Here is an 18,650-nt window from a genome sequence, read left to right as displayed (position 1 = left end):
GCGCCGAGCGACCAAAAACTACGCCCTCTTCGTCCTCGGCTCCACCAATTACTCTCGCGTCAAAGAAAAAAGAGGAGAGAGGCACGCATCTCCGTCTCCGCCTCTCCCTCCCCTCTTCTTCCGCGTGCGTGCGTGCGTCCTCCCTCCCGATCTGCGGCAGCGGCGACCCATGATCTGACCGCATTGCCGCCGCGGAATCCGATGGAGGCGCTCAACGAGCTCTGCGACCTGGTGGCCGCGAACCCGGATCTCCTCCTCGCCGACAAGCTCACCTGGCTCTCCTCCCGCTGCGCGCCGGCCTCGTCGTCCTCACCGCAGCGCGCCTCGCGGGCGCACCTCCACTCTCTCCTCGCCCTCGCGCGCCTCCTCCCCGCGGGCGCCGCCGGCGGGTCGCCCCCGCCCCCGCTCCTCGCCTTCCTCTCCTCCCACGCCTTCCTATCGCCGGCCTTCTGGCCGCAGTCCTTCGCGCCGGCACCCTTCCTGTCGAAGCTCCTCCCCCTTCTAGCTTCTGCGCCCGCCTCCCCCGCCCTCTCGTCCGCCCTCTCCTCCGCGATCCTCGCCGCACTCGACGTCGCCGACCCTGCCTCCGCACCGCTCGCCCGTGCGTTCCTCTCCGCCGTGGCCGCCAACCCCCCGCAGCTCCTCCCCGCCGATTCTGCGCCCGTCGGTGAGCGGCTGCTCCTCGAGTTCCCCGCCTCGGAGGAGGCACCGCCCAGGGCGAAGGGGAAGGGAGAGGACGCGGCGGGAGAGGAGAATGGAGGGATCAAGGAAGTGGTGCAGAGGTTCGAGGAGGAGGGGGTGGAGGTGCTGGAGCGGAAGGAGGTCGCGTTCAGGCTCCTCGTTCATATGATGGGGGGAGAGGGAGGGCTGGAGGCCGACAAGGTTGTTAAGGTCAGGAATGCCGCCGCCCGGCAGGTCCGTTCCCTCACGGATTTTCTCAAGGTGAGGTGGTGTCTTCTCTCTGTTCGCGCCTGTGTGTCTGCATATTGCAAAACCTGTTGGTGTCTGCATAAACATTTCCGCGTGTCTGATCATGATTGAGGTGATGGTTGGCAGATTAGGAAGCGGGACTGGAGGGAGCAAGGTCCACAGCTGAAGGCAAGGATAAACACCAAATTATTGTGTTGCCAAGCTGCAGTGGTGGTTCTAGTCCGGAGCGTTTCGGCTATGGAAACTGATAGCAAGTCTTCCAAGGATATGCTTCAGCAGACTCTTGCTTGGTTTATCGAAGCTACCAAGTCATGCATCCTCTCATCCTGGCGGAAACTGAAGGTTTGCGAGGAGCTATTTTGCACGCTGCTTAATGGGATCAGCCAGATAACAGTCTCACGTGGGGGCCAGCTCCTGCCGGTGCTGCTGATACCCTTGAAACCGCTTGTTGTGAGCACATGTTCGCAGGCATGTTTGTTTTGTGCTTCTCTTTCTTGGACTACTGCAATTGTGTTTATAGAGGTGTTGTCTGAATTGAAGTCGATCATTACGATGCAGGCTGATATGACGGGCTGTAGCCCTGGTGCTTTGTTTGAGGCAGTGGTGAAGTTGAGCTGTGAAATTATAGAGTTTGGCTGGACAAAGGATAGGGCTCTGGTCGACACATTCATTATGCGTTTAGCTGCCTATGTTCGTGAGCGGAATGATTATGAGGAGGAGGTATTCTTCTTATTTTTTGTTACAATATGAAACCTCTATGCCTCAGTAAGATATCCTGCAGCCCAGGTGCCCTTTTGTTGGGAACTGGAACCATGGTTTTGTACCATATATTTGGACAGTTATGCGAAAATATGATTTATGTTTTTATGTTCGTGAGCAGAATGATTACGAGGAGGAGGTATTTTTCTTATTTTTTGTTACAATATGAAAGCTTCATGCTCCAGTAAGATTTCCTGCAACCCAGGTGCCCTTTGGGAACTGGAACCATGGTTTTGTACCATAACAGTTATGCGAAAACATGATTTATGTTTTTAAGTTGATACTTGATACTCCCTCCGGTTCCATAAAAGCTGTCATTTTAGACATAGGTAAAGTCAAACTCTCAATACTTTGACTACCAGAATAATTTTCAAACTGTAAGCAGACCAAGCTACACGGTCTTAGTTTTGATTTCACTAGCTGAACATTAGATCTAGCACATTTTGGCATATCTCATATACGCAGTCTCAGACACATGATTTGTCAGATTCTGGTGCAGACACCATAGTTCTGCCTGTTACATTATTTACTGTTGGGATGGCATCATTCTGAAATTTGAATTCATGAAACTGATTAGAAGAATGTATTGTACAGAAAAAATAAACTTTCTTGCTGCTGGCAGTCTTTGTTCATTGGAATTCACTGGCTAATTTTAGCGACCAAAGATATGCATTGCTGTAGCATGATTAAGTTTCAGTTGCTGGTTGTTTACGGGACTATGATTCTATTATTCTATTCCAGGATGGTAAAGGAAAAGAGGCAGTTCCGCTGATGCGACTAAATGTTGTGCGGCTTCTGGCTGAGTTGTGTGTATGTTTGAAAAGATGGGAAGTTGTAGACATGATTTTGCCCCTTTTCATTGAACATCTAGAAGAGGGTGATGCATCAGCTCCAAGTTTATTGCGTCTACGAGTATGTACTTTTTTCTCTCTTTACTCATCAGCATACTTTACCATGTGTCAGTTTTGACGGTATTGGTTTCAAATTTAAGAAAAAGTTTCATTGGTACTTAATGGATGTAAACTACTGCAGTTATTAGATGCAATATCGCGTGTGGCATGCTTGGGTTTCGAAAAATCATACCGTGAGAGCATTGTCTTAATGACAAGAAGCTACCTGGATAAAGTTAAAGCTGTAGGATCTGCAGATAACAACACATTGCCAACGGAAGCAACAACTGAGCGGAGTGAGGTATGTGATGAGTTCAATAAGAAACTTACTTATATGCTGTCATACAAAGTTGTAATTTTGATTTGTGTTCCATGTTCCTTGCTAACTGTGTCAACAAAATTCTAGACTCTTCCTGCAGGGTTCTTACTTGTTGCGTCCAACCTCACGAGCACAAAACTCAGATCTGATTATCGTCATAGGCTGTTGTCTCTATGCTCTGATGTGGGGCTAGCTGCTGAATCTAAAAGTGGGAGGTAAGATGCTTTGTTGTTAAACCTCTATCAACCTTATTATTGTTGAAGCTAATATATATTTGAGTTTTCAACAATATATTTTCTTGTATCTCTAGAATCTAATGCATACATACATAGTTTAGTTATCTTGACTGTAGACAGCTGCAGTTTGGATTCTGGTTTCTCTTAATTCCTCTTAGGCTCTTATTATCTGACTTCCATCGGGATGGGAATTTTTCACCTTATGGAGTACCTTTTATGGATGTACTCCTACCACCTCTCGTATAAAATAAACATACCTGTTATTTCCCTTCAGTCAGCTTCTTTCAAGTTTAATCATTAACATAATTGGTCACATAAAAAGGGCATGAATATATTTAGCTTCACTTTTTTGGTAATGTTATATTTCATTACTCTAACAAACATATTATGATAAAGTTAGTGGTCAAAGATGCACTTTGGCGATTGGAAAGTTAAATGTAAGAAGTCCACTTTTCAACCCCCAACCATAACAAAAGTCCACTTTTCAGCACTGAACTCTAAACTATGTGAGTTGAAACCTTTAATTATCAAAACATTCCGGTTTGTTACAACCTCAGACAGCGTCTTTCAAGTTTAATCAGTAACATGATTAGTCACTAAAAGTTTCATCTAACTAATTCCATATAGCTAAACAACTAACTCTCACTACTGATTTTTCCTATCTTATGCTTACATCTGTAAGTTAACTGCATCAGGTGCTTGACATAAAATTCTCATTACTGTAGGAGTGGTGCTGATTTGATGGGCCCGTTACTTCCAGCGGTTGCTGAAATATGTTCTGATTTTGATACAGTGTCCTCTGTTGAGCCATCGTTATTGAAGTTGTTCCGCAACCTGTGGTTCTATATAGTCTTATTTGGGCTAGCTCCTCCAATACAAAACAACCAGACACCTTCAAAACCAGTTTCCACTCCATTAAACACAGTGGAGGGCGTCAGCTCTGTAGCCCTTCAAGCTGTTGCTGGACCCTACATGTGGAACAGCCAATGGAGTGTAGCAGTGCAACGTATTGCACAAGGAACTCCGCCTCTGGTAATTTATTTAGGACCATAGAACTGTGAAATAGTATGGTTCTTGTGCAGTTAGAAATTTGAACTTGTTTGGATTGTTCTCTGCTACTGAACATAGCTTGTTAGTGATTTGGATTCTTGGATCATTATAATGTTCAGTTTTATGTTTTGTCTCTCCTTATGTAGTTCACCTCGTGCTAATGGGGAAGTCTTTCTTTAGCTTAAGACTCCTACTTAGTTTCTGTCATGTATTCTTATCACATTTCAGGTTGTCAGTTCAGTGAAATGGCTTGAAGATGAGCTAGAGTTAAATGCTCTGCATAACCCAGGTAGTCGTCGTGGCAATGGTGATGAAAAGGCCGCTGTTGGACAGAGAACTGCACTTGCTGCTGCTTTGGGAGGTCGAGTTGAGGTAGCAGCAATGAGCACAATTTCAGGTCAATGCTTATTCTCTGTTGAGTGCTCTAAAAGTTACGTAAAAGTTTATTTGATTTCAAGAAATGCAATATTCCCTTGCATCAATTATAATCACGGTAACTCTAGAAATGAGTGTGCATGCATGCATGCATCCACTGTGTGTACCTAAACTTACGGCACTGTCCCACTAGTTCTCTAAACTTCGCAATAATTCTGGCAGGTCACTAGTTAAACAAACCATATATCTATATGCTAGCCTGGTTACACAATGTGCAGGCTCACAACAGCTCTCCTGTGGTTTGAGCACTGTGTCAGGTGGAAGCCCATGCACATTCCTCCCCATTGTGTCAGATGATCCAGATGCAACTTTGGTGTCCACAGCTGGAATACTGGATGAAGTGTGGTATCGAGGACAAAGATTAAAGAGCTGAGAAATGCTACAACGTCCACATGTTTTGACGATTGAACTAACATACTGAACCTTTTATAAGTCAGACCTGCTAGGATGATTTTGCCTTGTTTGGACCCAAGTGAGATAATGGTTAAATTTAGGGATCTACGATGTAATTTGTTGTGAAACTCGTAGTCCAAAGTGGGCGTACATAAATTACCTGTAGAGCCAACCTCTCTTCTTATAATTATTATAGTGCATACAGGTTCTGCCTGCTATGTTCCTTCTGCTGCACCTGCACAACTTACACATCCAATCACTGCTTCTTGCTATTGTTTTGCTCTGCACTGTGGTTAACTTTTACAAGTCAACTTCTGCAGTTTAGGATTCAAAAAACCAACATTCATGCCCCTTGTTTTCCTAATTAGCAGTTGCCTGAATTATTGGGATTCACATATCCCTGGCTTTCTTTACGTAAATAGTATCCCACTAATTTATTTTTACATTTTTTCAGGAGTTAAAGCTACATATCTTCTCGCAGTTGCTTTCCTGGAGATACTGCGTTTTAGCTGTGACGGCGGCATACTTTCATCTACCTCTACATTGAATAAATCAAACAGCGCGTTCAGTTGCGTTTTTGAATATCTGCTGACTCCAAACTTGACACCAGCTGTAACTCAGTGTTTGACGGCAGTTGTGCATAGAGCTTTTGAAGCAATGTTGTCATGGCTGGTATGCTTCATAATTTAACAATCTTTCGAGAATATGTTATAATTTGTTTTGTGTCCCGTCATATGCTATGTGCCGTGTTGTTTTCTGTTGAAACAAGCTAGTCCCATCTTGTTGCTATTCAACCCTTACGTAAAAAAGCTATGCAGCTTTCTTGTAAAGAAACATTCTACGCCATTGCTTCAGCCTTGATTGCTTTTGCCAGACACTTAAATTTCTTTATGCTTGAGATGCATGTTATCATATCTATGATTCTTGTTGATATATCAAGTTATTATAAAATATGTACAAATGGGTGCTTTCTTATTAGAGAATAAAGATATTGTCTCCCACAAGGAAAGGTCTCATGCAGTGACAGCTAGATGTTGGGCAATATTATTGATGCATCAACCGGTTACTTGCATCATGTGTCCAATATTGGAAATGAGCTTTAGATACCATTTCGTACATGAGGATTTGATTTGCATTCTCTTATAGTATAACATGGACCACCGACTTTGCATTATGGTCATTTTGTTGAATGGCTTTGCTATTTTATTTATTTTATTTCATATCGTAAGATAAACCTGCATCTTGCACTTCGCACCAGAATAATTACCTTTATATTCCCAGGAGGATCGCATATCTGACATAGGTGAAGGAGCTGATGTAAGAGAATCTGTTCTTTCTGGTCATGCTTGCTTCCTTATAAAGAGCATGTCACAGAGGGATGAACATGTTCGTGATGTGAGCGTTAAGTTGTTAACTCAACTAAAGGAAAAGTTTCCACAGGTTGGGTGTTTTCATTTGGGTTGTCATGTTTTAGATATATTTCGAGACACACTGATGACACTAGTATTCTGAACTTTCAGATCCTCTGGAACTCTTCATGCTTGGATTTACTTCTAATATCTGTTCATAATGAGTTGACTTCTGGTCCTGTTAGTGACCCTGCTTGGGTTGCTACTGTACGCTCACTATATCAGAAGATTGCTAGGGAATGGATAACAAGTGCTCTTTCATATGCTCCATGTACCACTCAAGGCCTTATACAGGTTCAGTGAATAATATTATTTGGCCTTGCTTCTTCTAGCACCAATTTTCTTAATTTGTATGAAACGCGCCAATGCACGGTTTGTTATTAGCAGTTGGTCATTGCCATGTCGACGTTAATTTTGCCGATCACCTGTCTGGTTGAAGTTAAGGTTTATGATCATATAGATCAATCTTTGTTCTTAAAGCATTTCCGGGTGCTGATTTGTCATTTTTCTGCTGCTACCGCTTTTATCACCCTATCATGTTTCCTTCTTTTCTAATCTTAGAGTTTGCATACTATATTATAGTTTCTCTCGATTGTAAACAAGTCAAATTCTTGCTTGTGTGCAGCAACTGCTGGATTATCTTAGGCCTCAGTATTTAGTCACAGCACTACACTTCTATGATGGCCTTTTTGAAGTGTTCATTGCACAAACTTTGTGCCAGAGCATCATGATGCTGGCATAAAAAGTTTACTCTCTTTGTTTTATTTCCACCGAATGCCTGATATATTGATTGATAATGTTTCAATTCTATTGTCTAGGAAAATTTTTGCAAGCCGAGTGGTGCACAAAGAACACAGCATACAGCAGATGTTGTCTCACTTTTATCCGAGATACGTATTTGTACTGGAAAGAATGATTGGAGCGGCATCAGGACTGCTAACGTTCCTGCAGTCATGGATTCTGCTGCCGCAGCATCTGGAGCAAGAAAAGAAGCACCTGACATCACCCTGGAAGTACTGTCAACTGCAGTAGTGAGTGCAACTGCGAAATGTAACCATGCAGGGGAGATTGCCGGTATGAGAAGGCTGTTTAGTACTATGGGTGGCTTAAACATGGGCACTTCTCCTGGTACACAGTCTGGACAGGCCCCTCAGTCATTTGATGAAGTTTTTCTGTCCAAATTTGTTCGTCTTCTTCAGGACTTCGTTGTTACAGCAGAGAAACAACAAATAGATAATTCCCAATTTCGTGAAACTTGTTCTCAGGCTACAGCATTACTTCTTGATCATATGGTAAATTGTTTGCACCTAGGTGGTTTCTTATTTCCTTAATTCTTGGCTTGATTGTATTTGCTACTGTGTAACACACAGGTATCCGATACTAGAACAAATTTGGAAGGTTTTTCTCAGCTTATACGACTTCTATGCTGGTGCCCTGCTTATATTTCTACCCCTGATGCAATGGAGACTGGAATTTATATCTGGACATGGCTAGTATCTGCAGCACCTTCTTTAGGCCCTCTTGTGCTTGCAGAACTTGTTGATGCATGGTTGTGGACGATAGATACAAAACGTGGCTTGTTTGCATCGGATATGAAGTACTGTGGCCCTGATGCAAAATTGAGGCCTCACCTCATTCCTGGTGAGCCTGAGACACCACCAGAAAAGGACCCAGTTGAAGCAATAATTGCCCATAGACTCTGGCTTGGCTTCTTTATTGATCGTTTTGAGGTTATGACCATACCATTTCTTTGTTTATCTTGTGATCCTTTTACAATTCTTTTTGTTGCCTACCTAAGGTGTCAGTTTGCATGCAACTAATAAGTATCATTTCTTTATTGATCGTTCTGAAGATACATTATTGACTCTTTGCCCAATGTTTGGATTGGTTACCATACAGGTCGTATACTTGCGTTCTTCTCTTGTCGTTTAATCCTCTATCTTATGTGGGTGTTATTTTGACAGGTTGTTCGGCACGATAGCGTTGAGCAACTTCTGCTTCTAGGTCGAATGTTGCAAGGGACGATGAGGTCACCAACTCATTTTTCTCACCATCCAGCTGCTACTGGCACTTTCTTTACTGCGATGCTCCTTGGGCTAAAGTTTTGCTCGTGCCAGTCTCAATCTAACTTGCAGAGATGTAATATGGGGCTTCAGTTGTTAGAAGACAGGGTATACCGGTAATAATCATTCCAGTGCGCAGTTTTCTTGTCTTACTAGATTGATCTTCATTGCGCCTTATGATATTCCTTCTGCAATATGCGATATTTATATGAAAGTCATGTTATGAGAAAAGACAATGACTGAATGCAAATGACATTATGAACATACAAATGACAATGTTAGCAAGTTTAGGTAGCTGAGACCATAATTTATGAGTTCAACGAGCAAAGTAATACAGTTGTGCAAGTTAGGTAGTTGCGGTGTACTTTAGTCAAGTTAAAGCAAATATGTATCCCTGAGTGTATGGAAAATCGTGAATCAGACTAGTAGTATATAGTGTCAGAATTCGAATATATTATCTTAGCACTCTGTGGTTTTGGTCAAGGTTTATAGTATTGCTACTACTTTTGCTACATCAACAAAAACCTCTGAAATTGAAATTGTAATATTTTTAGACATTTGGTTAGAAGTTAGGAAGCCTATTGCTTGTTATGATACTGGCAATTGAGTGTTCTATATGCTTTTTTCTACCTCTTATTATTGAGCATGTTTATGTACTAATTTCGAATTTATTTTCATGCTTATGTAGTGCTATGCATGTTTCCATCTTTTTTTTTTCACTATTATGTTATGCTACTTGCTAATATAGTTTGATTGTCCTATCTTTCTTTGCAGTGCTGCTCTGGGATGGTTTGCTTATGCACCCGAGTGGTACGAATCTCAAAACAAAAGTTTTGCCCAGAGAGAGGCCCAATCTGTTTCACTATTTGTCCACAATCTGCAAAATACCAGTAGTCCTAGTGATTCTGGTTCAAAGTCGCAGGGACGTGAAGGCGAACTTAACACGGTATAGATACCTACGTGTTTCCCCTTTCCTCTTTCTGCCTTCCCAGCCTCGGAGAAGTTAAACTGCATATCCAGTTGTTGCGTGCTTGTGATATAAAACCCTTGGGATAACTGCGGTTGGTAGGTGGATAAGTCCATTTTATGTTGCGCGTGATGCTATGGTGAAGGTAAGGGGACGGAGAGAGGCGAAGAGCAGGGAGTTGCACGAGGGAAAGAAGCACCACAGAGACAAGGAGATATAGATGGCAACTAGTTTATTCTTTCTTGCTTAAATCAAACTATGTTAACTCTAATTATAGTAGTCCCTCACAGATGATGACTAATTGGACAATTAATGCAATTATAATAGATAAAAATGGATTCTTGAAGGTTATTACATGTGGAAAGCTTATCTTTTCTCTCCCTGTCTTCTGTATTTGGTTGCAGGCGGATCAGATCCACCCTGTGTGGGGTTCTGTGGACAACTATGCGACTGCAAAGGAAAAGCGTAAGCAATTACTTTTGATGCTTTCTCAGAATGAGGCAGACAGGCTTGAAGTCTGGGCAAACCCAATAAATACAAAGTAACTACTATTGTGATATTATTTTATCTTTTATTTCCTTATGTGCTATGAGTCCAAACTCACGTGTATATCATGTTACATCGGGGCAGAGACACAACAACATTCCGTGGTAAAATTAGCTCAGATAAGTGGACTGATCACTCCAGAACTGCTTTTGCTGTTGATCCTCGAATCGCGCTCTCTACGGCCATGAGGTTTCCCACAAACGCAGTACTGCAATCCGAAATCACTCAGTTGGTTCAAGTATGGTTCTTGCTACTTTTAACTGCTACCTTTTCAGATGTAGTTTGCTATTTGATTCCTTCATTCTTCACCTTCAAGTTCTGTTCCGAAAATATCTCTGCTTCTCATCTATATTTTTGGGCATTCATTAACAGGGAAAAATATATTTATCTCTTGGTTTGTTTCTCAATTTAATGATAGTTGAAGATGGCATCTTTTATAATTTTCTAGCTTCAAACAATTGTAAATTTGTGTATTTTTAAGGATGCTAGCTAATGTATTGCACTGTTGACTTTTGCTGTTAACATTTTAATTTCTTTTGGGTGTGAGATCTACACATTGAAATAGCATGAGAAAATATTATCTGAGGCCTTAAAAAAATATTATCTGAGGATAAGAAAGTGCACTGTGTGATGCTTGCAAGCTCAACATTTTCGGCCCTTTATTTTCTTGTCACCGTCTTACCTTTTCTGCCTTTCTTTTTTAGATTGCTTTCTCTTTCTTTAAATCATAATTAGGAAAACTGGCCCGTACTGGTTCAACCGGATCCAAAGCCTTGCCTGCTCCAGTTTGCTAGAAAGACTGCCCTCTGCATGCGAACCGAGAAGTGGTTGGACCAGATGCAGTCTCCACCGTGCTGAAAAGAATATATGCAGCAGCTGGGATTTGAACATGTGGCCTGAATTTTTCAAGCATGTGGGCACAACACATGTGGTCAACTGAGCAAATGGATTCTGCTGATCTTCCGTAGGGAATAGATGATACTTATGTTGAACCGGTGGCTGGACCGGTGAACTGGCGGTTGGACCACTGAATTGTCAATCACCAGTTTGGTTTAAACTTTTAATAACTATGTCTTCAATACAGAAGTTTATAGCTAGCGGATGCTGTTACAGTATAAACTTATGCCTCAACTCACTTGACCAAATAATATGAACTTGGATACAGACTAGGACGACATTTATATATGTTGATTGTTTAATCTGCTTGATTCTTTATCTTTTGACCTTTTTCAGTGAGAATTGACACATCTTGGCATATCGTATCATGCTCTTTCTTTTGTTGTTGCAGACACACATACTGGAGCTCCGCACAATTCCTGAGGCATTACCATTTTTCATCACTCCAAAGGCAGTAGACGAAAATTCAGCATTGTTACAACAACTTCCACACTGGGCTCCGTGCTCTGTTACACAGGCATTGGAGTTTTTTACTTCTCCTTATAAAGGACACCCCCGTGTTATGGCTTATGTCCTTCGTGTCATGGAGACTTACCCACCTGAGACTGTCACCTTTTTTATGCCACAGTTGGTACAGTCTCTCAGATATGATGATGGGGTGAGAATTTCTTCGATGATATGTATGTTTATGCTATCAATGCAGACCAGGAAAAACACTAATTATTCAATCTGCAGCTTTGATTTATCATTCCTTACAGAAGCCATATACCTTCTTAGAAATAACGATGTGCTTCTCTCATTTTTTTCTTTCTTTCTTGCCTTTTAACTCATCAGAAATTAGTTGAAGGATACTTGCTTGGAGCTGCTCGAAGAAGTAATATATTTGCTCACATCTTAATATGGCATCTGCAGGTGAAATTTATTTACTTCGTAGTAATTTTTGTTATGTCTAAAAAATCAGATCTTGTATTTGGTCAAATGAAAAAATGATTTCATATTTTTGTTACATATTCCTACTGTGATATTCTTTCTGAGTTTCTTGTTGTATGTAAACTTTAAATGCAGGGAGAATGTGAGGAATCTGACAACGAAAAGGAAGCAGGTGCTCCAAAGGTACATCACTTTTCTGTAGCTGGGATTCTTCCATTCCTTGCTCTTTTGGTTTCAAATCATCCTGTTGCATTATCTAAAAAGTATTATTTTGCTCCATTATGGCCCTTCTCTGAAACTTCTTTGTAACAGTCTGTGCCCCATGAACTTACAAGCTGGAGGGGCAGCGAGATCATCAAAGTATAATTCGGATTATGCTTGTTTGATAAGTCACCTGAATTATTTTATTAGGCTTTTTTACTCTGGATACACCCAAATGTCCATGTTGCTCTGGTGCTGGTAAATGGTAATTGATAATCTAAGAAGACAGAAACTATATAGCCCCTCAGGAAACTTTAACTGCCACCATTCTTGCAGCTACTGCTGTTGTTCTAGTGAATAAATGAAGCGATTGAGTTAAGCGGTATGATTGTATATGTGAAGAAATCCATATTACATGCAGACTTGCAGTAGGCATGGTGTGTTTTAAACTTACTATTATATATTTGTACTAGCCGAAATGACCGTGCGTTGCAACGGAACAACAAAATTAAATTATACACCAGAAGACGTAAATCAAAATTTCCTCTTTGATCTTCTTTGATGACGACCACCAAACATCTCTTAGAAGACAACGATAACTTTCCTCTACTCTCTAAGCAAATCAGTTATTTGAAGCAACTGATGGGGGTATGTAAATGACATAACATTTCTCATAGATTTTATTTGAAATAAAGTACTCAATGAAGGCTCAAGATCACGGTGGATGATAGATTGGGGTTTATGCTCATGTAAGTAACTTATTCCAATGTTAAATTTCATCAAGAGCAATAAGTTGTGATGACAATATCACATACACATTTCAGCGGCTCGGGGCTGCAACTAGGCTACGCAGGCGACACGCAAGGTGACGGGGCACGAGGATTTGGACGACAGGAGATTCCTGCGGCCGCGATAGGGCGAGGCGTGGTCTGCCGGGACCCATGTCCGAAGCGAGGAGGACAGGGAGCGGGCGGAGGGGGAGAGGAGGCGGCAGCGAGGCGGTGAGCGGAGGGGGGTGGGGTGGAGCACCAAGGCAGAGAGGGGGATCGGCGCAGGGCACGACTTTTCCTTTTCTTTTTTTCCGTCCGCGTAGGGATCAGGGTGGACGACAGGGGGCGGACGAGTGACGAAAAACCGTGACGACAGACGAATTTTTTTGATTAAAATCTTGGCTTTGTAATTTCTTATCATGTAGCTTAGTCATCGTGATGTGCTGTTTTACTAAGCTTGCATCATTTTGGATACTTTAATTTATCATATAGATGTGTTAACAGATATTGCAAGCTTGAAGGGCATGTGTATAATGTTATCATTTCTGGGTTTTTTCAGACCAGTGCATTCCAATCCTTGCTTCCTGCTGTTCGGGAGAAAATCGTTGACGGTTTCACTCCTGATGCTCGGGACATGTTTGAAAGGGAGTTTGATTTTTTCGACAAGGTCACCTCGATTTCTGGTGTTCTTTTCCCTCTTCCCAAGGAAGAGCGGAGAGCGGGTATTAGAAGGTAGTTCTAGAAAAATCTCTGTTGTGATTTTTGAAGAACTAAGAACCTAGTACTAACAACTTTGTTCTTCTCGTCTGGAATTTGTGCTCTTGGCTCATCATTTCTGAACTCTTCATGCAGGGAGCTGGAGAAGATTACTATTCCCGGTGACGACCTTTACCTACCTACTGCAACAAACAAGTTAGTACGGGGCATACAACTGGACAGTGGTATTCCTCTCCAGTCTGCCGCAAAAGTTCCAATTATGATTACCTTTAATGTGATTGATCGTGATGGGAATCCTAATGATGTAAAGCCACAGGCTTGCATTTTTAAGGTAAATAATGTATTTCTTTTTCTTTCATGGTTGGTGGATATGCTTTTATCATTTATGGAAACGTAAACCTAAATTTACATTTCTTTCTTTTGAAGGACAATTAGATTTTTGACTTAGTAGCAAAGTTTTGAATTGCAATATTCGTGCCTTCGCAGCACGGGCCCAAAAAAGTTTTAGCATAACTATTGCTGGTGCAGCATTACTAAAAATCATAGTACCTGTCATATTAACAACTCTGGTTCGCCCCCTGCCCCCCTGCCCCACAAGACAACCTACAGCTGTTTGAGAATGGATGGAATTCCTTTTATTCTCGTATATGATGAAGAGTCTCCTGTGGAACTTCATGATGTTGTTTTGTGATCATACATTCTTCTACTGATATGAAAAAATTTAGAATTTGAAGTTAGAAATCTTCCAACTGTGACATGTCAGGTATCACGGGAAGTCCCTATCAAGTTACAGCCACATTTTGTTCACTGCTGATAATTTGCGTTGCTAATTTTTTTGTACCTTAGCATGATAAACATCTAAAGCTTACAAAATTGGGTCGGCAATCTTCCAATTGTGACATATCAGTTATCACCGAAAGTCCCCATCAAGTTACAGTCCCTTTTTGTTCACTACTGATAATCTGCGTTGTTAATTTTTATTTCATTCTTACCTAAGTACTTTTAAGCTACGGAGTAGTTTGGAAGGTATTTTCTTGATGCTATTGAACAAAGCTTATTTTGTACGCTTGATGGCAGCATTTCTGTGCTGCTATTTTGATTTGGTGTAACTAAAAGCTAATTATGAACATTGCTCATTCTCGCTTTCATCTTGCGTGCAACAGACCGTAATGGTTCATTTGATATGGTAGTTGGTAAAGTTGAGTTATTTTTACCATTGCTACAATATGTTTATCATTGGGACTATAGGTCACATTGTAAAATGACCATGAAAATACATGTCATAATAATTTACACCATGAACTATATGTAGGTATTATGATAAGTTCCCAAGTGTACAAAATGTACTTCCATCAAATGCAAACTAAATAAAAGTGAGGCAGGATTCATTTTTACTTAACTTGTAGTTCGGGACTTCAGTTTTAGCTATGACATGACCCGATGAAAATTGACATTTATGGCATCTTTTCATAACGTTATAATTGCTCATCCCTGTGCCTGTTTATCTTCTGTCATCCACTATGCTTGACAGTTGACACAAGAAACTTTTTATACCATAACAGGTTGGTGATGATTGTAGACAGGATGTGCTGGCTCTCCAAGTTATTGCTCTACTAAGGGATATATTTGAAGCTGTCGGATTAAACCTGTATCTCTTTCCCTATGGTGTTTTGCCCACTGGCCCGGAGCGAGGCATAATTGAGGTAAGCATGTATTTGCAATTGTTTCAAAAAATAAAATGGTACCTGTATGGACTACTGATCTTATACAATCCTACGCTACTTTTTCCTACTCGAAGACTCTGAGGTGGACACTTAAACATGAAATTCTAGGTGTTTGATGCGAAATCCTAATAACTTGGCACTGAAATTATAGTTGCTGGTGCTTGATGCAAAACATCCTAGCAACTTGGCATTTTAAAATAGAAAATCCTTGCTAGTGTGAACTTCATTAATTGATAAGTTAATTTTTACGAGTCGTTTGTTCACATTTTGACATTACAACAACTAAAAGTGTAAACACATTAGTTCAAAATCATGTCATTTTATACATTGCATGGTCTCCACGAGTTAAACCATAAAGCTGTGGAAAAAATGTGACATAGAAGTAATAATAGAATCCGAACATTGCAATTTTTCTGTGAAATCTAGTGATGTTATTCTGATGTGGTCAATCTCTATACCTTTTGAGTAAGGAAAGATCGCTTCCGCTGTGTACCAAATGAGTTGGAGACATGTGTAAACAGCAGTGTTGGCATTCTGATGAAAACTTCAGCAATGAGTTCACTCAATGATAAGTTGTTTTTTATGACTAACCAGTATATACTAGCTAAATACCCATGCGTGACTATGGATAAAATGAATCTAATGGTACATTATTTGCAATATAATATATATTTAGTTGATCAAATTGATGATCTAGAAATACGCGCAGGCCTTATAAACCTGGACATGTAGTATTATATATTAGTGGCACTTGCTAGTAATTTTATCTCAATTATGGTGTCTAACATCATCCCTATTTAATCACTTAATAGATTTAATTGTTTGCATTAGAAGGAGGTGAGAAGTTTTTTTTACATCAGCAGGAGGTTGGGAGGTGACGGACAACCGCCACCAATTGCCTCTTTTATAGGAGTAAAGATTAATATTATTGTACATTTCTGTATTTTTCTTTGATGATTGTTTTAAAAACATGTGCCTTCAAACGGAAAGAGGTATTAGGTGCTTTCTTTGTTTCCCGTATGGTTGATGCAACTTAATCTGAGCATGCTGCAGGTGGTCCCAAATACTCGGAGTAGAAATCAAATGGGTGAAACAACTGATGGCGGTTTATTAGAGATATTTCAGCAAGATTATGGCCCTGTAGGATCGCCTTCTTTTGAAGCTGCTCGCGAAATGTTTATGATTAGTAGTGCTGGATATGCTGTTGCTAGCTTACTTCTTCAACCAAAGGATCGGCATAATGGCAATCTTCTCTTTGATAGGTTCTGACTCTGTCTCCTATCTAAAATTGATTGAGTAAAGCTGGGATTACCACTTAACATCACCTTGCTTATGCAGCCACGGGAGACTAGTTCATATTGATTTTGGATTTATTTTGGAGATTTCACCTGGTGGGAACATGGGTTTCGAGAGTGCACACTTCAAGCTAAGCCATGAAATGACTCAATTGCTGGATCCATCTGGAACTATGAAGAGTGACACCTGGAATCAGTTTCTGAGGTGCGTATTTTTTGCACAGTTCATCTAGTGAATTGTTACTTATGCAATTTAGATGCACTTTTTCCTCATCATCCAGTACTCGTCCTAGTATCTTCGAAGTGACAGGTGAGGGAGCTAGACATGCAAAAGGTAGGGGAGATTTACTGAGATACCTTTTGTAGATAAAGATATGCGTATCGGAGCTTCTCTTAGTAATTAGTCTACTTGTTCTGGTATACTGAACTCTACGGACCAATTCATGGACTGCACTGAGCATCACCTCATGTTGTGCTGGTGCACTGCTCTGTTCTGATTCAAAAATTACCCATTCAGATTGTGTGTCAAAGGATACCTAGCGGGAAGGAGACACATGAATGGCATTATAACTACAGTACAGTTGATGGTGGACAGTGGGCTCCCTTGCTTTAGCAGGGGGGAGCCTATCGCTAATCTTCGGAAGCGGTTTCATCCAGAGATGAACGAGCGCGAGGCGGCAAATTTTATGGTACGGACGTGTGTTGATGCCTACAACAAGTGGACAACTGCTGGGTATGACTTGATTCAATACTTGCAGCAAGGTATTGAGAAATAGTTCATTTCTTCTTTTGTAAATGGTATGAGCCGTGTACATCAATTGTATGTAGCACTAATTCTGTCATGTAGAGTTAAATTATCGAGCAGTTCCATTGTACCGAGAAAACTGGGGACGCATGTTAAACACAGAGGCTTTTTTTTTCTCTTACTGAAAGACAGCCTAGCTAGTAACCTAATTGATCACCAGGGGTTTTTGTAACAGGGCAACAGATTCGATTTCTTTTCTTCTACTGACCACATTTGGTTGTTGATTTTAGCGCATGTGAACATGTTCTCCTCATGAGATTGTGCAATGTTAATTAGCAGGTTCGTTTTAGATTAGCTGGGTCTCGGCAGTGTGTACACATCGATCTTTTCTTTACCTTTAAGATTCAGAAGTATGATGTAAATGTTGGCAGTGACTGCGTGATACCCGCCAGTTATAGTGAACCTAGATTTGGTCGTTTTAGCCAAGGGTTGTACAAGATACCCGACAGCTTAAAAGTGAAAACGGAACTCGCGTTATCGTAAATTTGCAGGATGAGATCTCACTACAATAAGAAGGTAGTTTTGTGAGTTTTCGTGTTTCCGTTTCCTATGTGATTATCAGTGCCATGAAATCACAATCCTATGTTTTTTTTCTTCATGTTTTTTTCATGTGATCTGTGCATAGCATGTCTTGTTATACCATTAACTCAATTAAGCACTAGTCTTACTCGTGAGCACGTTTGACTAATATAACTTAAACATAGAAGTTGGTTCCCTTGACTCTTGAAAGAGCAAAATTCACCACTAGTCCATAAACTCGGCAAAAATAAACACTTTAGTCAACGAACTCGAAAAACACACAATTAAACCCCTAAACTGGAACTACTGTGTCACTTTCGTCCAAAAACGATTTGGCGAGGCTTAGACACGTCACGTCGGCTTCGGCGACACCTTCACTGGCGTCCTCTCGTCAAAATTGAGCGTTGTGGATTTGATAGCAACCTTAGGCGTGGTGGCGGTGGCAACAGTGTGGTTCTCAGGGCCCCAGGATCCCCGTTTGGGCGTGGCCGCCTTGTCCCTCGCGGGCGGCTCAGGCATGGTGATTTTGCAAAAAGAATTTTGAGACGTGGCGGCCACGTAGCGTATTTAAGCCTCGCCGAACCGTTTTTAGACTAAAGTGACACCGTAATACCAATTTAGAGGTTTAAGTGTGCATTTTTCGAGTTCATGGACCAATATGTTCATTTTTGTCGAGTTCATGAACTGGTGGTATATTTTACTCCTCTTGAAATGTAGATATGATAGATCTTATATATGGAGGGCCATGAATTCTATGTGGAGAAACAGAATACCCAGTTTGCAAAATTTAAGTTT

General features: G+C 41.0%; 1 protein-coding gene across 2 annotated transcripts; it reads left to right on the top strand.

The window, feature by feature from the left end:
• Window positions 1-38: 38 nt before the first annotated feature.
• On the top strand, window positions 39-17,625 carry LOC100834445 (phosphatidylinositol 4-kinase alpha 1). Of its 2 annotated transcripts, XM_024455782.1 has the most exons (27): window positions 39-942; window positions 1,057-1,398; window positions 1,489-1,650; window positions 2,431-2,601; window positions 2,722-2,880; window positions 2,986-3,113; window positions 3,860-4,166; window positions 4,413-4,581; window positions 5,467-5,684; window positions 6,294-6,452; window positions 6,533-6,715; window positions 7,240-7,713; window positions 7,792-8,151; window positions 8,386-8,600; window positions 9,259-9,430; window positions 9,856-9,992; window positions 10,082-10,235; window positions 11,286-11,552; window positions 11,729-11,806; window positions 11,960-12,007; window positions 12,137-12,184; window positions 13,355-13,527; window positions 13,648-13,843; window positions 15,075-15,215; window positions 16,290-16,498; window positions 16,575-16,736; window positions 17,049-17,625. In XM_024455782.1, exons 1-27 carry the CDS (start codon window positions 202-204, stop codon window positions 17,305-17,307), a joined length of 5,832 nt encoding a protein of 1,943 aa, XP_024311550.1. In that variant the 5' UTR covers window positions 39-201; the 3' UTR covers window positions 17,308-17,625. The 2 variants fall into 2 exon arrangements, with proteins under 2 accessions (XP_024311550.1, XP_010231085.1); XM_010232783.3 differs by lacking the exon at window positions 12,137-12,184 and having other exon boundaries at window positions 40-942.
• Window positions 17,626-18,650: the final 1,025 nt, after the last annotated feature.

This window comes from Brachypodium distachyon, chromosome 1 (assembly GCF_000005505.3).
Source record: "Brachypodium distachyon strain Bd21 chromosome 1, Brachypodium_distachyon_v3.0, whole genome shotgun sequence".
NCBI classification, from domain to species: domain Eukaryota; kingdom Viridiplantae; phylum Streptophyta; class Magnoliopsida; order Poales; family Poaceae; genus Brachypodium; species Brachypodium distachyon.
This window is presented reverse-complemented; position numbering and strand designations above follow the sequence as displayed.

Excerpts from the sequence above, each read along its gene's own strand:
- LOC100834445 (XM_024455782.1), top strand. The coding sequence starts at position 202 with ATGGAGGCGCTCAACGAGCTCTGCGACCTGGTGGCCGCGAACCCGGAT. Across the intron at positions 4,582-5,466 it reads AGCAATGAGCACAATTTCAG|GAGTTAAAGCTACATATCTT; the intron begins GTCAATGCTTAT and ends ACATTTTTTCAG. Across the intron at positions 8,152-8,385 it reads TCTTTATTGATCGTTTTGAG|GTTGTTCGGCACGATAGCGT; the intron begins GTTATGACCATA and ends TTATTTTGACAG.